Source organism: Salvelinus namaycush, chromosome 28 (assembly GCF_016432855.1).
Source record: "Salvelinus namaycush isolate Seneca chromosome 28, SaNama_1.0, whole genome shotgun sequence".
Classification (NCBI taxonomy): Eukaryota; Metazoa; Chordata; class Actinopteri; order Salmoniformes; family Salmonidae; genus Salvelinus; species Salvelinus namaycush.
The window spans coordinates 29,172,584-29,191,881 of NC_052334.1; the positions used below are offsets into that span (position 1 = coordinate 29,172,584).

At 41.5% G+C, this 19,298-nt stretch overlaps 1 protein-coding gene across 1 annotated transcript; it reads left to right on the plus strand.

The window, feature by feature from the left end:
• Window positions 1–348: 348 nt before the first annotated feature.
• On the plus strand, window positions 349–18,543 carry LOC120023199 (lysozyme g-like). The gene is made up of 8 exons (XM_038967229.1): window positions 349–678; window positions 1,342–1,425; window positions 1,544–1,743; window positions 16,774–16,930; window positions 17,025–17,165; window positions 17,419–17,469; window positions 17,662–17,823; window positions 18,049–18,543. The coding sequence occupies exons 1-8, from the start codon at window positions 675–677 to the stop codon at window positions 18,156–18,158; spliced, it is 909 nt and encodes a 302-aa protein (XP_038823157.1). The 5' UTR covers window positions 349–674; the 3' UTR covers window positions 18,159–18,543.
• Window positions 18,544–19,298: the final 755 nt, after the last annotated feature.

Below are 19,298 nucleotides of genomic sequence, written 5' to 3' on the forward strand. Positions count from 1 at the left end.
GCTCTGGTGAGCTCCTGCCCAAGTCAAGCACTGCCTATAACAATGCTTATTTTAAAGTTACTTTGAGATCATTGATTTGAGAATGGCATTTACAACTTTTTTTGTTGTAGAAAATACTACATCTTTGACAGTGGCTAGGTAAACCAAACGTGTGGATTGCACTCTGTCTGCAAACAGGCCTGCATTTTGTAAATTGTGTGCACTACCATTTTAAAGTTTGACTCAGCGAAATGACCTTGTCACGCGCAGCAATGCACATATTGAGTTTCGCGAGATGCAAGACTTCGCTCTTACTGTCACATACAGTATTTGCGCATGTGCACGGACTATACACTTGACGATTTGCACAGAGTGGTAGCCAGGGCACCAAAGCAGTGGAAGTTGAGCCTCGCGTTTCAATGCTCTTAGTTGTTACGGAAATATACTTTGCTGTTTACTTTCTCCATCTACGTCAGGGATACGCCTCGCAAATTTGGATAGAGATTGGAAAGAGCAAAATCGAAAGTTAAGAGTCTGTTAGAACGTTTGAGATCCGTTGTGTTGTATTTTTCAACACCAACAGATCTGTCAGAAATCGACAAGGAGTAAGAAGCAAGTCGTCTGAAATCATATTGCTGGGTTTGTGTGTTTGACTGAGGATCCTCCAGTTTCAAGAACTTCAAAGCGACATCAACATGGGTGCGCTTGATTTATCAATTACTCTGCATAATATTGGGAAGTATTTGCAAAAATACTTTTATACATTTCTTAAAGTATTTATGGTATTTGGCATATTGTTAGCTAGTAGTCCTTCTCCCTAGATGGCATTGGGTTCTCGAGAGCTAATTCTTAGCCAACTGAATTAACTTTACGAAAATGTTGACGTGGACAGAATTAATATTTTAATTTAACCAGGGAAATCTGTTCTATCCGGAGCTAGGAGTCTCTATGCATTACTGTTTTGGCACATTGACAGCCTACAACAGGGCTTGTACAAAAATGTCGTAGCCAACACTTCAGCTTTAATGTTGTGTGGCACTGCATTGTGGCTGAGTCTGACCCCAGATGAACCCTGGTGTTTGTGTGCATATGTTTCAGGTTCTGTGTTGGTAATCACTAGCTGCCACAGTCATAAACTTCTACAATTTATCTGATTTGAAATGAGATTTTAATCCTAACCTTAACTCTAACCACACTGCTAAATTTATGCCTAACCACATTGTGTTCATGAATCTTTACAATGTAGCCAATTTTGACTTTAGCTGTGGAAACACTGTTGGGGGTTACAAAATATGAAATTCCATGATCTGAAAAAAAGTGGACACAAGTATAGGCTACTTATTCTTCTTGGTTGTCATTTAGCCTCTCATTATAGAAACATTATGAAGGTAGAAACAAGTGGTGCTTCCCGGAGGACAGCAAAAGCTGATGGGGAAAATGACGAAGGTATGCGCTTTCAGGCTATTCACTCACAAATATTCAATACAATATCTAGTATTAATCAAATTCATATAATCCATTCCATAAAATAAATGCTATAATTTTCTTTACTGTTTTCCTAAAGGGGTGCCTGCATCTCACAGAATGGCAGAGCATGACCTTGCTGCCATGGACAAGTACAAGGGTCTCATAATGAAGGTGGCAAAGAGGAATGCAGTGGACCCAGCTGTCATCTGTGGCATCATCTCAAGAGAGTCCCGGGCTGGGACAGGACTGGACAAGCACGGCAGGGGGGACAATGGCAAGGCCTTCGGACTTATGCAGGTAGGCACATGTTTGAGGGAATAAGCAGTGGCTTCATATTTAATTGAAATTGTATCTTATTTATTCCCTTCCTGAGGTCAAACGTTGACATTATATTTGATAATTGAAATCAAATTGTATTTGTCACACACGTGTTTAGCAGATGTTATTGCTGGTGTAGTGAAATGCTTGTGTTTTTAGCTCCAACAGTGCAGTAAAATCTAACAATACACACAATCTGAAGTAAAGGGATGAAATTACGAATTTGTAAATATTTAGACGAGCAATGTCAGAGCGGCATAGACTAAGATACAGTAGAATAGGATAGAATACAGTGTATATACATATGAGTAATGCAAATATGTAAACATTATTAAAGTGACTAGTGTTCCAATTATTAAAGTGACCAGTGATTTCAAGGCTGTATATATAGGGCAGCAGCCTCTAATGTGCTAGTGATGGCCTTGAGATGGAAGCAGTTTTCAGTCTCGGTCCCAGCTTTGATGCACCTGTACTGAACTCGCCTTCTGGATGATAGTGGGGTGAACAGGCAGTGGCTCGGGTGGTTGTTGTCCTTGATGATCTTTTTGGCCTTCCTGTGACATCGGGTGCTGTAGGTGTCCTGGAGGGCAGGTAGTTTGCCCCCGATGATGCGTTGGGCAGACCGCACCACTCTCTGGAGAGCCCTGCGTTTGCGGGCAGTGCAGTTGCCGTACCAGGCGGTGATACAGCTCGACAGGATGCTCTCAATTGTGCATCTGTAAAAGTTTGAAGGTTTTAGGTGCCAAGACAAATTTCTTCAGCCTCCTGTGGTTGAACAGCACCTTCTTCACCTCACTGTCTGTGTGGGTGGACCATTTCAGTTTGTCAGTGATGTGTACGCAGAGGAACTTGAAGCTTTCCACCTTCTCCACTGCTGTCCCGTCGATGTGGATAGGGGGGTGCTCCCTCTGCTGTTTCCTGAAGTCCACGATCAGCTCCTTTGTTTTGTTGACGTTGGGTGAGAGGTTATTTTCCTGGCACCACACCCCCAGGGTCCTCACCACCTCCCTGTAGGCTGTCTTGTCATTGTTGGTAATCAGGCCTACTACTGTTGTCATAAGGCAAACTTGATGATTGAGTTGGAGGCGTGCGTGGCCACGCAGTCATGGGTGAACAGGGAGTACAGGGGGCTGAGCACGCATTCTTGTGGGGCCCCAGTGTTGAGGATCAGCGAAGTGGAGGTGTTGTTTCCTACCTCCACCACCTGGGTGCGGCCCGTCAGGAAGTCCAGGACCCAGTTGCACAGGGAGGGGTACAGACCCATGGCCTCGCTTAATGATGAGCTTGGAGGGTACTATAGTGTTGAATGCCGAGCTATAGTCAATGAACAAGAATCTAACATAGGTATTCCTCTTGTCCAGATGCGATGGGGCAGTGTGCAATGCGATGGCGATTGCATCGTCTGGATCTATTGGGGCATTAAGCAAATTGGAGTTGGTCTAGGGTGTCAGGTAAGGTGAAGGTGATAAAAAAGCACTTCATGATAACAGAAGTGAGTGCTACGGGCGGGAGTCATTTAGTTCAGTTGTCTTTGCGTTCTTGGGTACAGGAACAATGGTAGACATCTTGAAGCATGTGGGGACAACAGACTGGGAAAGAGAGAGATTGAATATGTCCGTAAACACTCCAGCTAGCTGGTCTGCGCATGCTCTAAGGACGTGGCTAGGGATGCCGTCTGGGGCGGCAGACTTGCGAGGGCTAACGCGCTTAAATGTCTTACTCACGTCGGCCACGGAGAAGGAGAGTCCACAGTCCTTGGTAGCGGGCCGCGTCGGTGACACTGTTATCCTCAAAGTGGGTGAAAAAGGTGTTTAGCTTGTCCGGAAGCAAGACGTTGTTGTCTGCGACGTGGCTGGTTTTCCCTTTGTAGTCCTTTATTGTCTGTAGACCCTGCCACATACATCTTGTGCATGAGCCGTTGAATTGCGACTCCACTTTGTCTCTGTACTGATGTTTTACCTGTTTATATTCGGCCATATTCCCAGTCACCTTGCCATGGTTAAATGCGCTTTCAGTTTTGTGTGAATGCTGCCATCTATCCATTGTTTCTGGTTAGGGTAGGTTTTAATAGTCACATTGGGAACAATATCTCCTATACACTTCCTGATAAACTCAGTCACCGTATCAGTGTATTCGTCTATGTTGTTCTCGGAGGCTACCCGGAACATATCCCAGTCCGCGTGATCGAAAAACAATCTTGAAGCGTGGATTCCGATTGGTCAGACCAGCATTGAATAGTCCTTAGCACAGGTACTTCCTGTTTGAGTTTCTGCCTATAGGAAGGGCAAAATGGAGTCGTGATCAGATTTGCCGAAGGGGAAGAGCCTTGTAGGCATCCCGGACGCTGGAGTAGCAGTGGTCGAGTGTTTTAGCAGCGGGAGTACTACAGTCAATGTGTTGATATACCTCTGTAACGTTTTCCTCGAGAGAAATAGCATAATAGTAAACCATTTGCATAAAGTCCAGTGAAGTTCTTTGAGGGCCGTCATGATAACGGCTTGAGGGGGAATATACACGGCTGTGACTATAACCAAAGAGAATTCTCTTGGGAGGTAATACGGTCAGCATTTGATTGAGATATTCTAGGTCTAGTGAACAAATGAACTTGAGTTCCTGTATGTTATCACACCATGAGTAGTTCATTATAAAACATACAGTTGAAGTTGGAAGTTTACATACACCTTAGCCAAATACATTTAAACTCTGCTTTTCACAATTCCTGACATTTAATCCTAGTAAAAATTCCCTGTCTTCAGTCAGTTAGGATCACCACTTTATTTTAAGAATGTGAAATGTCAGAATAATAGTAGAGTGATTTATTTATTTCATCATATTCCCAGTGGGTCAGAAGTTTACATACACTCAATTAGTATTTGGTAGCATTGCCTTTAAATTATTTAACTTGGGTCAAACGTTTCGAGTAGCCTTCCACAAGCTTCCCACAATAAGTTGGGTGAATTTCGGCCCATTCCTCCTGACAGAGCTGGTGTAACTGAGTCAGGTTTGTAGGCCTCCTTGCTCGCACACGTTTTTTCAGTTCTGCCCACAAATTTTCTATAGGATTGAGGTCAGGGCTTTGTGATGGCCACTCCAATACCTTGACTTTGTTGTCCTTAAGCCATTTTGCCACAACTTTGGAAGCATGCTTGGGGTCAATGTCCATTTGGAAGACCCAAGCTTTAACTTCCTGACTGATGTCTTGAGATGTTGCTTCAATATATCCACATAATTTTCCTCCCTCATGATGCCATCTATTTTGAAGTGCATCAGTCCCTCCTACAGCAAAGCACCCCGACAACATGATGCTGCCACCCCCGTGCTTCACGGTAAGGTGTTCTTCGGCTTGCAAGCCTCCCCATTTTCCTCCAAACATAACGATGGTCATTATGGCCAAACAGTTATATTTTTGTTTCATCAGACCAGAGGACATTTCTCCAAAAAGTATGATCTTTGTCCCCATGTGCAGTTCCAAACCGTAGTCTGGCCTTTTTATGGCGGTTTTGGAGCAGTGGCTTCTTCCTTGCTGAGTGGCCTTTCAGGTTTTGTCGATATAGGACTCGTTTTACTGTGGATATAGATACTTTTGTACATGTTTCCTCCAGCATCTTCACAAGGTCCTTTGCTGTTGTTCTGGGATTGATTTGCACTTCTCGCACCAAATTACATTCATCTCTAGGAAACAGAACGTGTCTCCTTCCTGAGTGGTATGATGGCTGCGTGGTCCCATGGTGTTTATACTTGCGTACTATTGTTTGTACAGATGAACTTGGTACCTTCAGGTGTTTGGAAATTACTCCCAAGGATGAACCAGACTTCTGGAGGTCTACCGTTTTTTTTTCTGAGGTCTTGGCTGATTTCTTTTGATTTTCCCATGATGTCAAGCAAAGAGGCACTGAGTTTGAAGGTAGGCCTTGAAATACATCCACAGGTACACCTCCAATTGACTCAAATTATGTCAATTAGCCTATCAGAAGCTTCTAAAGCCATGACATAATTTTCTGGAATTTTCCAAGCTGTTTAAAGGCACAGTCAACTTAGTGTATGTAAATTTCTGACCCACTGGAATTGTGATACAGTGAAATAATCTGTCTGTAAACTATTGTTGGAAAATTACTTGTCATGCACAAAGTAGATGTCCTAACCGACTTGCCAAAACTAGAGTTTGTTAACTTCTTTGGGACAGGGGGGCAGTATTGAGTAGCTTGGATAAAAATGTGCCCAGAGTAAACTGCCTGCTACTCAGTTCTAAAAGCTAGAATATGCACATAATTAGTAGATTTGGATAGAAAACACTTGAATGATGTCTGTGAGTATAACAGAATGGCAGGCAAAAACCTGGTAAAAAATCCAACCAGGAAGTGAGAAATCTGAGATTTGTAGTTTTTCAACTCTTTTCCTATCCAAGATACAGTGTAAATTTGGTCCGATTGCACTTCCTAAGGCTTCCACTAGATGTCAACAGTCTTTAGAACCTTGTTTGATGCTTCTACTGTGAAGGAGGGGGGAATGGGAGCTGATTGAGTCAGGTGTCTGGCATGAGCTGATCACGCTTGCTCACGTGAGAGTTAGCTGCGTTCCATCGCATTTCTACAGACAAAGGAATTCTCCGGTTGAAACATTATTGAAGATTTATGTTAAAAACATCCTAAAGATTGATTCTATACTTCGTTTGACATGTTTCTACGAACTGTAATATGACTTGTAGTCTGAACTTTCGCTTGAACTTGCCCGCGCCTCGTGAGTTTGGATTGTGTACTAAACGTGCAAACAAAAAGGAGGTATTTGGACATAAATGATGGACTTTATCGAACAAATTAAACATTTGTTGTGGAACTGCGATTCCTGGGAGTGCATTCTGATGAAGATCATCAAAGGTAAGTGAACATTTATAATGCTATTTCTGACTTCTGTTGACTCCACAACATGGCAGATATCTGTATGGCTTGTTTTGTTGTCTGAGCGCTGTACTCAGATTATTGCATGGTGTGCTTTTTTGGTAAAGCTTTTTTGAAATCTGACACAGCGGTTGCATTAACTTCTTATGGCTGCAGGGGCAGTATTGAGTAGCTTGGATGAAAGGTGCCCAGAGTAAACGGCCTGCTCCTCAGTCCCAGTTACTAATATATGCATATTATTATTAGTATTGGATAGAAAACACTCTGAAGTTTCTAAAACGGTTTGAATTATGTCTGTGAGTATAACAGAACTCATATGGCAGGCAAAAACCTGAGAAGTTCCATTTCCTGTTTGGATTTTTTCTGAGGCTGGTGGATTTTCAACCAAGCTCCCATTGAAATTACAGCGGGATATGGATGAGTTTTCACTCCTACGGCTTCCACTAGATGTCAACAGTCAATAGAACTTTGTCTGATGACTCTACTGTGAAGGGGGGCCGAAGGAGACAGGAATGAGTAACCACTGCCATGAGGTGACCACGCTTTGGCCACGCGCGTTCACGTGAGAGGCAGCTCCGTTCCATCGCTCAACTGAAGTCAATGTAATTCCCCGGCTGGAATGTTATTCAAGGTGTATGTTAACAACATTCTAAAGATTGATTCAATACATCGTTTGACATGTTTATACTGACTGTTACGGAACTTTTGGACTTTTCATCACGTTTTAGTGTACGCGCTTTGTGACTTTGGAATTGTTTACCAAACTCGCTAACCAAAGTAGCTAATTGGACATAAATAACGGACATTATCGAACAAATCAAGCATTTATTGTGGACCTGGGATTCCTGGGAGTGCATTCTGATGAAGTTCATCAAAGGTAAGGAAACATTTATCATGTAATTTCTGGTTTCTGTTGACTCCAACATGGCGGCTAAATTTACTATTGTTCTGAGCTCCGTCTCAGATTATTGCATGGTTTGCTTTTTCCGTCAAGTTTTTTTTAAATCTGACACAGCGGTTGCATTAAGGAGAGGTATATCTATAATTCCATGTTTATAACTTGTATTATGATCTACATTTATGATGAGTATTTATGTTGAAACGATGTGGCTATGCACTATCACTGGATGTTTTTGGAACTTTTGAATGTAACGCGCCAATGTAAAATATGAACTTTATCAAACAAAACATGCATGTATGGTGTAACATGAAGTCCTATGAGTGTCATCTGATGAAGATCATCAAAGGTTAGTGATTCATTTTAGCTATATTTTTGCTTTTTGTGACTGCTATCTTTCGCTGGAAAATGGCTGTACTTATTGTGGTTTGGTGTGACCTAACATAATCGTTTGTAGTGCTTTCGCTGAAAAGCATATTTGAAATCGGACACTTTGGTGGGATTAACAACAAGGTTACCTTTAAAATGGTATAAGACACATGTATGTCTGAGGAATTTTAATTATGAGATTTCTGTTGTTTTGAACTTGGCGCCCTGCACTTTCACTGGCTGTTGTCATATCATCCCGTCACCGGGATTGCAGCCATAAGAAGTTTTAAGGAGAAGTGGATCTAAAATTCCATGCATAACACTTGTATCTTTTAGCAATGTTTATTATGAGTATTCTGTAAATTGATGTGGCTCTCTGCAAAATCACCGTTTTTGGAACTACTGAACATAACGCGCCAATGTAAACTGAGATTTTTGGATATAAATATGAACTTTATCAAACAAAACATGCATGTATTGTGTAACATGAAGTCCTATGAGTGTCATCTGATGAAGATCATCAAAGGTTAGTGATTCATTTTCTCTTTCTGCTTTTTGTGACTCCTCTCTTTGGCTGGAAAAATGGCTGTGTTTTTCTGTGACTAGGTACTGACCTAACATAATCGTTTGGTGTGCTTTCGTCGTAAAGCCTTTTTGAAATCGTACACTGTGGCTGGATTTACAACAAGTGTATCTTTAAAATGGTGTAAAATACTTGTATGTTTGAGAAATTTTAATGATGGGATTTCTGTTGTTTTTAATTTGGCGCCCTGCAATTTCACTGGCTGTTGTTGAGGTGGGACTCTAGCGTCCCGAATATCCCAGAGAGGTTAACAAGATATTTGTGGAGTGGTTGAAAAACAAGGTTTAATGACTCCAACCTAAGTGTATGTAAACTTCCGACTTCAACTGTACACCCACGCCCTTCTTCCTGGAGAGCGATTTTATTCCTGTCTGCGCGATGAACTGAGAAACCAACTGGCTGAACCGACTCAGACAGTATATCCCGAGAGCCATGTTTCCGTGAAACAGAGTATGTTACAATCCCTGATGTCTCTCTGGAAGGAAATCCTTGCCCTGAGCTGGTCAAATTTATTATCCAGAGACTGAACATTAGCGGGTAATATACTTGGAAGCGGTGGGTGGGGTACGCGCCTCCTGAGTCGGACTAAAAGTCCGCTCCGAGTACCTTTTTTCCACCGGTGGAGTTTTGGAACAGCCTCTGGGATCAGTTCAATTGCCCAGGGGGGTACGAACAAAGGATCCGTTTCGGGAGTGTCGTATTCCTGGTCATAATGCTTAATAAGTTACAGCCGCTCTGATATCCAGATGTTCTTCCCGGCTGTATGTAAAAACACAAAACATTTCCTGGGCCAATAATCTAAGAATTCACAAATACATAAACAAAATACTGCCAAGTTCTCTAAGAGCTAGAAGTAAGGCAGCCTTATCTGTCGGTGCCATTTTTCTGAACATAAAGCTAAAATGTAACTTCTCATTTTTTCCAGATTAACCATTCTTGTTTCGACACATTTACTAAGTTAATTGCATTTTACTGTACAATGTAAGTGGTGTCTAGGGCTGTTGCGGTGACCGTATTACCGCCACACCAGCAGTCACGAGTCATGAAGTAATTAGACTTCTTCAAGCTCTGATGCTGCTGATGGTCATTAGTAGCCTACCAAACTTGCTAACTGCCGCATACTCAGCACTCTATTGTCCCTCTAATCACTGACATCAATGCAAATGTGTTCGAAAATCTAATCAAACACTTCATGAGAGCCCATGAGCTCATGTTGCGCAACATTTCTGTAGGCTATGCAATTGTGCGAGAAAACAGAGTGATGGCCTCTACTGAAAAGAGGGAGGATTCCATCAGCTTTCTATAGGCTATATCTTCTATATTTATTTCTCAACTTTCTCATATTAAGAACATTGTTTATCTTTACAACAGGAGTATAGCCTACCTGGCTGGCATGAAAATGAACAATGGGAAAAGTGTCCTCCATTCACTATTTAAGTGCATAGATGACATGTATTCTTTCCCGCTGCCCCAGTTTCGAGACCGGTGCATGATAATGGTCCCTTCTAAATCAAAACAAATGTCACACGTATATATGTAAAGACCAGATTAAATCAAGAATAGTCTGATGGGTGACAATATTAGCCTATAACTTGTGAATTATATTTTATCACTTGTGAATGATGCCCAGTATTTTATATTTTTAGCGATTAAAATACATTTAATATATATTTCAAAAATATTTTTTTCTCCCCCAATCATAGTTGCAGACCTCACCTAGCCTAGGCCATAGGCCTATATGTTTTGATAAGGTTTGTATCACAACTAAAGTGGCCAAATAACTTATTTAAAATTAAGCCCCTTATTCCTCTTTACAATGGGTTTAGAGCATAACTGGCATACATAAGCAACACGTGAGGTTCAAGTTTAGAGAAGATAATTTTCACCATAAAAATTCACCTTTTTTAATAAAAGCATTACACGCATAATCACATTTGCGCTCACTTTTGATAATGGTGTTTTCCTGCTGATGGAACATTTGCGCTTATAGCCTACTGCCATGTACGCATTGCTGCATTTATAATGTTAAGAAATAGCCAAAATAGTTTATCAACATTTGAAGCTAAATGTTCTGATATGTTGCGTCAGCCACATTGCCTGAACGTTTTTTTTGATGATAGTGGTTGTATTAATTTGGTATCTATTGCATCCCACAACTGTCCTAGACCATGTTAGGAATATTATTTTCTTGCGCAGAATAGACTTGGCCAACTTTTGTACTATGGGTGATAGTAGATTGACATAGGCTAGTGCTTTTGCTGTTTGTTACAGGCTGACTACACCGCTCGCGTCACATGCGCGAGCGTTGCAAAATACATTTAGAAATATATATTATTCAATTATTGCACCCACACTGCTCGCGCGCGCCAACGAGCTTCTGCACAACGCAAGGGCTAAAATAGAAGTCCGTTCTATTTCTGACGCAGATCGTGCTGCAAGTCCTGCCTCTCCCATCTCCTCATTGGTTATACCCACGTGGGTGACAAAGACAAACAAGGTCGGTGGCGGTAATGCACCTAATTTATGAAAGTTGCCAATCGACAATATAAAGTCAAGAGAAGAAAAAGCCTAGAAGGAGGAGAGATGACCAGAAACGATTCGGTTGACCATTTTATGTGTGGATTAATTGTCGGAGTAGAGGACCTTGTGCATTTCAGGTAAAATAACAACTCAATGTTTATATCCCAGGACAAATTAGCTAGCAACAGCAAGCTAGGTAAATAGGACAAATTAGCTAGCAAGTGCAAGCTAGCTAGCTATTTCGCCATAAAGGTTTAATGCTTTTTGACTTGTCCCCAAATTAATGTAATTGGTTCAGAGTTTATTTGGATATTTTAACCTGCGTGTCGTGATCGCGTTTGGTGTGGGGGAACAAAATACATTTATGCACGATGGCGCACACGCGCAGCCGGTTTGGGTTCCGTGTTAGGCCTACTCATCTTGTTGGCTGACAAAGTAAATGTAGACATTTCTTCCAATATCTTCAATATGCACCTTGGAATTGGATAAGGACGCGCGCAGTTGCGTCCCCGATGTATCGATCAAATTTATTTATATAGCCCTTCGTACATCAGCTGATATCTCAAAGTGCTGTACAGAAACCCAGCCTAAAACCCCAAACAGCAAGCAATGCAGGTGTAGAAGCACGGTGGCTAGGAAAAACTCCATAGAAAGGCCAAAACCTGGGAAGAAACCTAGAGAGGAACCAAGCTATGAGGGGTGGCCAGTCCTCTTCTGGCTGTGCCGGGTGGAGATTATAACAGAACATGGCCAAGATGTTCAAATGTGTCACGTTCTGACCTTTATTTTCCCTTGTTTTGTCTTTATTTAGTATGGTCAGGGCGTGAGTTGGGGTGGGCAGTCTGTTATTTGTTTCTATGTTTAGGTTTGTTCATTTAGCCTGATATGGTTCTCAATCAGAGGCAGGTGTTTTGCATTGTCTCTGATTGGGAGCCATATTTAGGTTGCCTGTTTTCACTGTTGGTTTGTGGGTGTTTGTCTTCCGTGTCAGTGTTTGTCGCCACACGGTACTGTTTCGGTTCGTTCACATTTGTTATTTTGTTATTTGTATAGTGTTCAGTTTATATTATTAAAACATGGACACTTACCACTCTGCGTATTGGTCCTCCGATCCTTCTCGCCTCTCCTCGTCAGATGAGGAGGAAGAGATAGACAGCCGTTACAAAATGTTCATAAATGACCAGTATGGTCAAATAATAATAATCACAGTAGTTGTCGAGGGTGCAACAAGTCAGCACCTCAGGAGTAATTGTCAGTTGGCTTTTCATAGCCGATCATTGAGAGTATCTCTACCGCTCCTGCTGTCTCTAGAGAGTTGAAAACAGCAGGTCTGGGACAGGTAGCACGTCCGGTGAACAGGTCAGGGTTCCATAGCCGCAGGCAGAACAGTTGAAACTGGAGCAGCAGCACGGCCAGGTGGACTGGGGACAGCAAGGAGTCATCATGCCAGGTAGTCCTGAGGCATGGTCCTAGGGCTTAGGTCCTCCGAGAGAGAGAAAGTAAGAGAGAAGGAGAGAATTAGAGAGAGCATACTTAAATTCACACAGGACACCGGATAAGACAGGAGAAGTACTCCAGATATAACAGACTGACCCTAGCCCCCCGACACATAAACTACTGCAGCATAAATACTGGAGGCTGAGACAGGAGGGGTCAGGAGACACTGTGGCCCCATCCAATGATACCCCCGGACAGGGCCAAACAGGCAGGATATAACCCCACCCACTTTGCCAAAGCACAGCCCCCACACCACTAGAGGGATATCTTCAACCACCAACTTGCCATCCTGAGACAAGGCCGAGTATAGCCCACAAAGATCTCCGCCACGGCACAACCCAAGGGGGGGCGCCAACCCAGACAGGAAGACCATGTCAGTGACTCAACCCACTCAAGTGATGCATCCCTTCTGGGGACGGCATGGAAGAGCACCAGTAAGCCAGTGACTCAGCCCCTGTAATAGGGTTAGAGGCAGAGAATCCCAGTGGAGAGAGGGGAACCGGCCAGGCAGAGACAGCAAGGGCGGTTCGTTGCTCCAGTGCCACTCCTGGGCCAGACTACACTCAATCATAGGACCTACTGAAGAGATGAGTCTTCAATAAAGACTTAAAGGTTGAGACCGAGTCTGCGTCTCTCACATGGGTAGGCAGACCATTTCATAAAAATGGAGCTCTATAGGAGAAAGCCCTGTCTCCAGCTGTTTGCTTAGAAATTCTAGGGACAATTAGGAGGCCTGCGTCTTGTGAGCGTAGCGTATGTGTAGGTATGTACGGCAGGATCAAATCGGAAAGATAGGTAGGAGCAAGCCCATGTAATGCTTTGTAGGTTAGCAGTAAAACCTTGAAATCAGCCCTTGCCTTAACAGGAAGCCAGTGTAGGGAGGCTAGCACTGGAGAAATATGATTAAAATTTTTGGGGTTCTAGTCAGGATTCTAGCAGCCGTATTTAGCACTAACTGAAGTTTATTTAGTGCTTTATCCGGGTAGCCGGAAAGTAGAGCATTGCCGTAGTCTAACCTAGAAGTAACAAAAGCATGGATAAATTTTTCTGCATCATTTTTGGACAGAAAGTTTCTGATTTTTGCTATGGTATGTAGATGGAAAAAAGCTGTCCTTGAAACGGTCTTCATATGTTCGTTAAAAGAGAGATCAGGGTCCAGAGTAACGCCGAGGTCCTTCAGTTTTATTTGAGACGACTGTACAACCATCAAGATTAATTGTCAGATTCAACAGAAGATCTCTTTGTTTCTTGGGACCTAGAACAAGCATCTCTGTTTTGTCCGAATTTAAAAGTATAACATTGGCAGCCATCCACTTCCTTATGTCTGAAACACAGGCTTCTAGCGAGGGCAATTTTGGGGATTCACCATGTTTCATTGAGATGTACAGCTGTGTGTCATCCGCATAGCAGTGAAAGTTAACATTATGTTTTCAAATGACATCCCCAAGAGGTAAAATATATAGTGAAAACAATAGTGGTCCTAAAACGGAACCTTGAGGAACACCGAAATGTACAGTTGATTTGTCAGAGGACAAACCATTCACAGAGACAAACTGATATCTTTCCGACAGATAAGATCTAAACCAGGCCAGAACTTGTCCGTGTAGACCAATTTGGGTTTCCAATCTCTCCAAAAGAATGTGGTGATCGATGGTATCAAAAGCAGCACTAAGGTCTAGGAGCACGAGGACAGATGCAGAGCCTCAGTCTGACGCCATTAAAAGGTCATTTACCACCTTCACAAGTGCAGTCTCAGTGCTATGATGGGGTCTAAAACCAGACTGAAGCATTTCGTATACATTGTTTGTCAGTGACTTGCTGCGCAACAGCTTTTTAGAAAATTTTTGAGAGGAATGGAAGATTCGATATAGGCCGATTCTTTTATTTATTATTTTTTATTATTATTATTATTATTTTTTATTTTTTTTGAATATATATATATTTTTTTGTATTTTTTAATATTTTCTGGGTCAAGGTTTGGCTTTTTCAAGAGAGGCTTTATTACTGCCACTTTTAGTGAGTTTGGTACACATCCGGTGGATAGAGAGCCGTTTATTATGTTCAACATAGGAGGGCCAAGCACAGGAAGCAGCTCTTTTAGTAGTTTAGTTGGAATAGGGTCCAGTATGCAGCTTGAAGGTTTAGAGGCCATGATTATTTTCATTGTGTCAAGAGATATAGTACTAAAACACTTGAGTGTCTCCCTTGATCCTAGGTCCTGGCAGAGTTTTGCAGACTCAGAACAACTGAGCTTCTGAGGAATACGCAGATTTAAAGAGGAGTCTGTAATTTTCTTTCTAATGATCATGATCTTTTCCTCAAAGAAGTTCATGATTTATTACTGCTGAAGTGAAAGCCATCCTCTCTTGGGGAATGCTGCTTTTTAGTTAGCTTTGCGACAGTATCAAAAATAAATTTAGGAATGTTCTTATTTTCCTCAATTAAGTTGGAAAAATAGAATGATCGAGCAGCAGTGAGGGCTCTGTCTTTCCAAGCTAGTCGGAAGACTTCCAGTTTGGTGTGGTGCCATTTCCGTTCCAATTTTCTGGAAGCTTGCTTCAGAGCTCGGGTATTTTCTGTATACCAGGGAGCTAGTTTCTTATGACAAATGTTTTTAGTTTTTAGGGGTGCAACTGCATCTAGGGTATTGCGCAAGGTTAAATTGAGTTCCTCAGTTAGGTGGTTAATTGATTTTTGGCCTCTGACGTCCTTGTGTAGGCAGAGGGAGTCTGGAAGGGCATCATTGGGTTGTCTGAGAATTTTTAGCACAACTTTTGATGCTCCTTGGTTGGGGTCTGAGCAGATTATTTGTTGCGATTGCAAACGTAATAAAATGGTGGTCCCGACAGTCCAGGATTATGAGGGAAAACATTAAGATCCACAACATTTATTCCATGGGACAAAACTAGGTCCAGAGTATGACTGTGGCAGTGAGTAGGTCCAGAGACATGTTGGACAAAACCCACTGAGTCGATGATGGCTCCGAAAGCCTTTTGGAGTGGGTCTGTTGACTTTTCCATGTGAATATTAAAGTCACCAAAAATTTGAATATTATCTGATATGACTACTAGGTCCGATAGGAATTCAGGGAACTCAGTGAGCAACGCTGTATATGGACCAGAAGGCCTGTAAACAGTAGCTATAAAAAGTGATTGAGTAGGCTGCATAGATTTCATGACTAGAAGCTCAAAAGATGAAAATGTCAGTTTTTTTTTGTAAATTGAAATTTGCTATCGTAAATGTTAGCAACACCTCCGCCTTTGCGGGATGCGCGCAGGTCTTCACTTGTATCGATCTTCACTTGTAGCCTGTGAGAAAGACCCAATCACGTGAGGGAGAGCCATGTGAGTGAGGTGGTTAGGAGCGCACAGAGCTCAGGGAGAAGGGAAAAACGCAGCACTCCGGGCCAAGGGCACAACGGCCACAGGCTGCAAAAGGCATGTATTTTTTTTCAAATAAATTACGGCCACAAAGGGGATGCTGCCGTGAAATTTGAGGCATTTTCAAGTGCTTGTCAAATTGTGAATGAGAGACTGAAGTGTGTACAGCCTGCGGAAAAAAAACAAATCAGAGCTCATGCCTTTTCAAGCGACTTTTTTCAAATCATCATTAGAGTTGCATCATGCAGCCTTACAATGTATTAAAAATCAAAACATATAGCCCAACGTTTGTAGAAATAAAGTTACATTAATAACTCTAAATTAAATATGTAGGAGTACCTATTTCTTTGTTTAGCACCCAACACAGAATAACCGCATGAGCGCACTCCCTCAAATCACTTGGAGAAAATATTTATATTTTATTCAGCTTTGTTAATTTGTATTCTTCATGCTATAAAATAATGCCATGGAATTCTAAGCAAATATTGTCTGCTAAATGAACTAGTGGAGCCCATAGCCAGATCAGGACCTAACATAAGGACAACTCAGAGTATGCTATTCTGAAATAGACTACATTTTCTTCATATCATGCTTCTTTAGACCTGTCTAAAATAAATAAGGGATTTATTGTAAAGGTGTAGGCTATATTACATGGTTTTATTAGACTTTTTAAAATGTAGATGTTCCAAACATCTGCATCAGTGGCTTGAAGGCTATGTGTAGAAGCTAGGAGTTGCTAAATGTGTTTGTTATTTAACGGTCAATTACAGTGAGACCGACAAGTTATTTGCTTGACAATCACCAGCTGACTACATTTCATGACCGCCACAGCCCTGGTGATTTCTGTAAAATATCACATTTTTACAGATTGACACCACCCCAGCCCCGAGAGGTGGCGGGCACACTCCAAAGGGGGAATGGAACAGTGAGGAGCATCTCCAACAATGCACTGAAATTCTGATTGGGTTCATCAAAATAATCCAGAAGAAATTTAATTCATGGACCAAGGAGCAGCAGCTGAAAGGTAATACACTTTTTCTCAGAGTTTTTTTTGTAGAAATAATGAATATACCTATTTCAATTGAATATGCAACTATTGCAATATGTTGTTTACCCAGGGGGAATAGCAGCCTACAATAAGGGAGAAGACTGTGTAGAGTCATATGAGGAAGTGGACGCTCATACCACTGGAGTGGACTACTCCAATGATGTTGTTGCCAGAGCTCAGTGGTTCTACGACCATGGTTATCGTGAAACAAGTACATAACTGTTATAAACCATTATACACATGTTGAAAATGATAAATACACCAAATAATAATTACACTGTGTGGTTCAACTTCAAACCGTCTCATCCAAGTTTCTTGTTTAGTTAAATCTTTCAGCAAACTCTTATGGTTCATACCAAACAGTCTCAAATTCAGTTAATTTAAAAAAATGCTGATGCTATAATGTACTGAAAATAAAAAATTCTAGTTCATTGTGTATATACTCTATTTTCTTCCCTATTCAGGAAACTGTGGCATTATAGTAGCAGCTGCCGCAACAGCTATAGTGGGAGGAGGTATTAACATTGTACTTTTCATAAAGTAAAATGTATCTATATTATCTTGATAGTATAGATTTTTTAGTGGTTGATTTTAGTTAGATAACAAGAATTTACAAACTTATATAAATGTAAAAGTATCATTGGAATGTCACATTGTCAAACTGAGGTTGGCTGTGTTTTAAAATGTTTGTATGCTTGGCCTCACAGTTTCTGCTGTTGTCCTGGCACCAGTAGTCCTCACAGTGATCGGGTTTGGTGCTGGCGGGATTGCAGCTGGATCAACAGCAGCAGGCATGATGTCTGCCGCGGCCATAGCCAATGGAGGTGGGGTAGCAGCAGGGAGTCTTGTTGCTGTTCTACAGTCAGCAGGTAAAGATCGAACCAAAGATGAACAAAGATACAATATTCCAATGAGTTATGAATAAAACCATTGACAGCTAAGATGATGGTGGGGTTTCTAACTGTTACAAGCTCATACGACTGAACAGAATGGATCATAGATTGTTTTGATTTTTTTTACTCTAATGCATTGGATGTTTGTAGATCTCAGATGTGAGTGAGACCGTGCCAGACATTGTGTGCTATTCCCTCAAGGTGCCGTAGGGCTCTCGGGAACGGCCACAGCGATTGTTGGAAGTGCGGGAGCAGCCATCGCAGGAGCAGTAGGAGGATCTGTGGGATGGCTGAAAACAAAGTTTTCTTAAATGTTCCATAGAGGCTTTGAAGAACACCTGTCAGTAGTGAAATACACCCTCACACTGTTGATACTGCATGCTTAAAGTATTCTACTTGTCAACTGCCGTTAACTTAACTGCCGTTAAGAAAAACAGGTTTTCTGTAGGAAAGTCTAAAGTTCTCTGAGGATTGTTCCCTAATTTTGCAGTTGAAATGAGCTCAATGGTTCTACAGCCATGGTTATGGTAAAACATTTTTTTTCTGTTATTGACCTTTATAGACATGTTGAAAATTATGAATACACCCAGTAATAATTACACAACTTCAAACATTCTCATCCAAGTTTCTTCTGTAGTTGAATCTTTCAACAACTTGTCATTGCGCAATATAATTAAACATTTCTTATTTTCTGACCTTTTGGATTGGATGTGTTTTAGTTGACTGTCTTGGTGGACTGTGCCTGGTCTATAAGTACATTAGCATAGCATGGGCAGTGGTATGCTAGTATTACTATGCCCTCAAGGTAATGATCACAATGGATCTCTGTAGTTCACCATTATACAGACCTAACACTATATAGATCCTATTATTATTCAAGTTTTGTAATTTCTAATTACGCGTAACACACTTCTGTATCACACTAAGGATGGTGGCGCTGTGCTTTATGGAGTGGTGTGGAAATTCAACACAGTGTCACTTGAAGTCAATATTAAATTAATCATTCTTTATTATCAGCAAGCTGGAGAGATTCCAACAAAGGTAATGCACCACAGTACATTCTCTTATTATAGTGCCTACACAGACAAGTTTTATTTGAATGATTTAGCTTATTCATTATTCTTAATTCATTATTAACGTTTGGTTCATGCATGTGACCGACCAACACCTAACAAGGCTTCTACTCTCCTGAAACCTTGAAACTGAGATATCCCTTTCATTCTTCAAACAATGTTCTGGGCATACTGCCAAATTACTTTATACTGATAGTGAGGATTCCTCCCATGCACGATCAATCAGTCACTTCCATGAACCCAGTCTAATTGGTTATTAGACATGAACCCAGTCAAATTGGTTATTAGTGACAGCACAAACATAACATTTCTCTTCACGAGCCAATAGTATGTTTAGTCTACTTGGAATTTGAAGCTCTGTAATGTTCTCTTTAGCAG

Bases quoted from the DNA above. Each gene is read 5' to 3' on its own strand.
- LOC120023199 (XM_038967229.1), top strand. The intron at 1,744-16,773 runs GTAGGCACATGT...ACATTTTTACAG, and splicing joins AGGCCTTCGGACTTATGCAG to ATTGACACCACCCCAGCCCC. The intron at 17,166-17,418 runs GTACATAACTGT...TTCCCTATTCAG, and splicing joins CCATGGTTATCGTGAAACAA to GAAACTGTGGCATTATAGTA.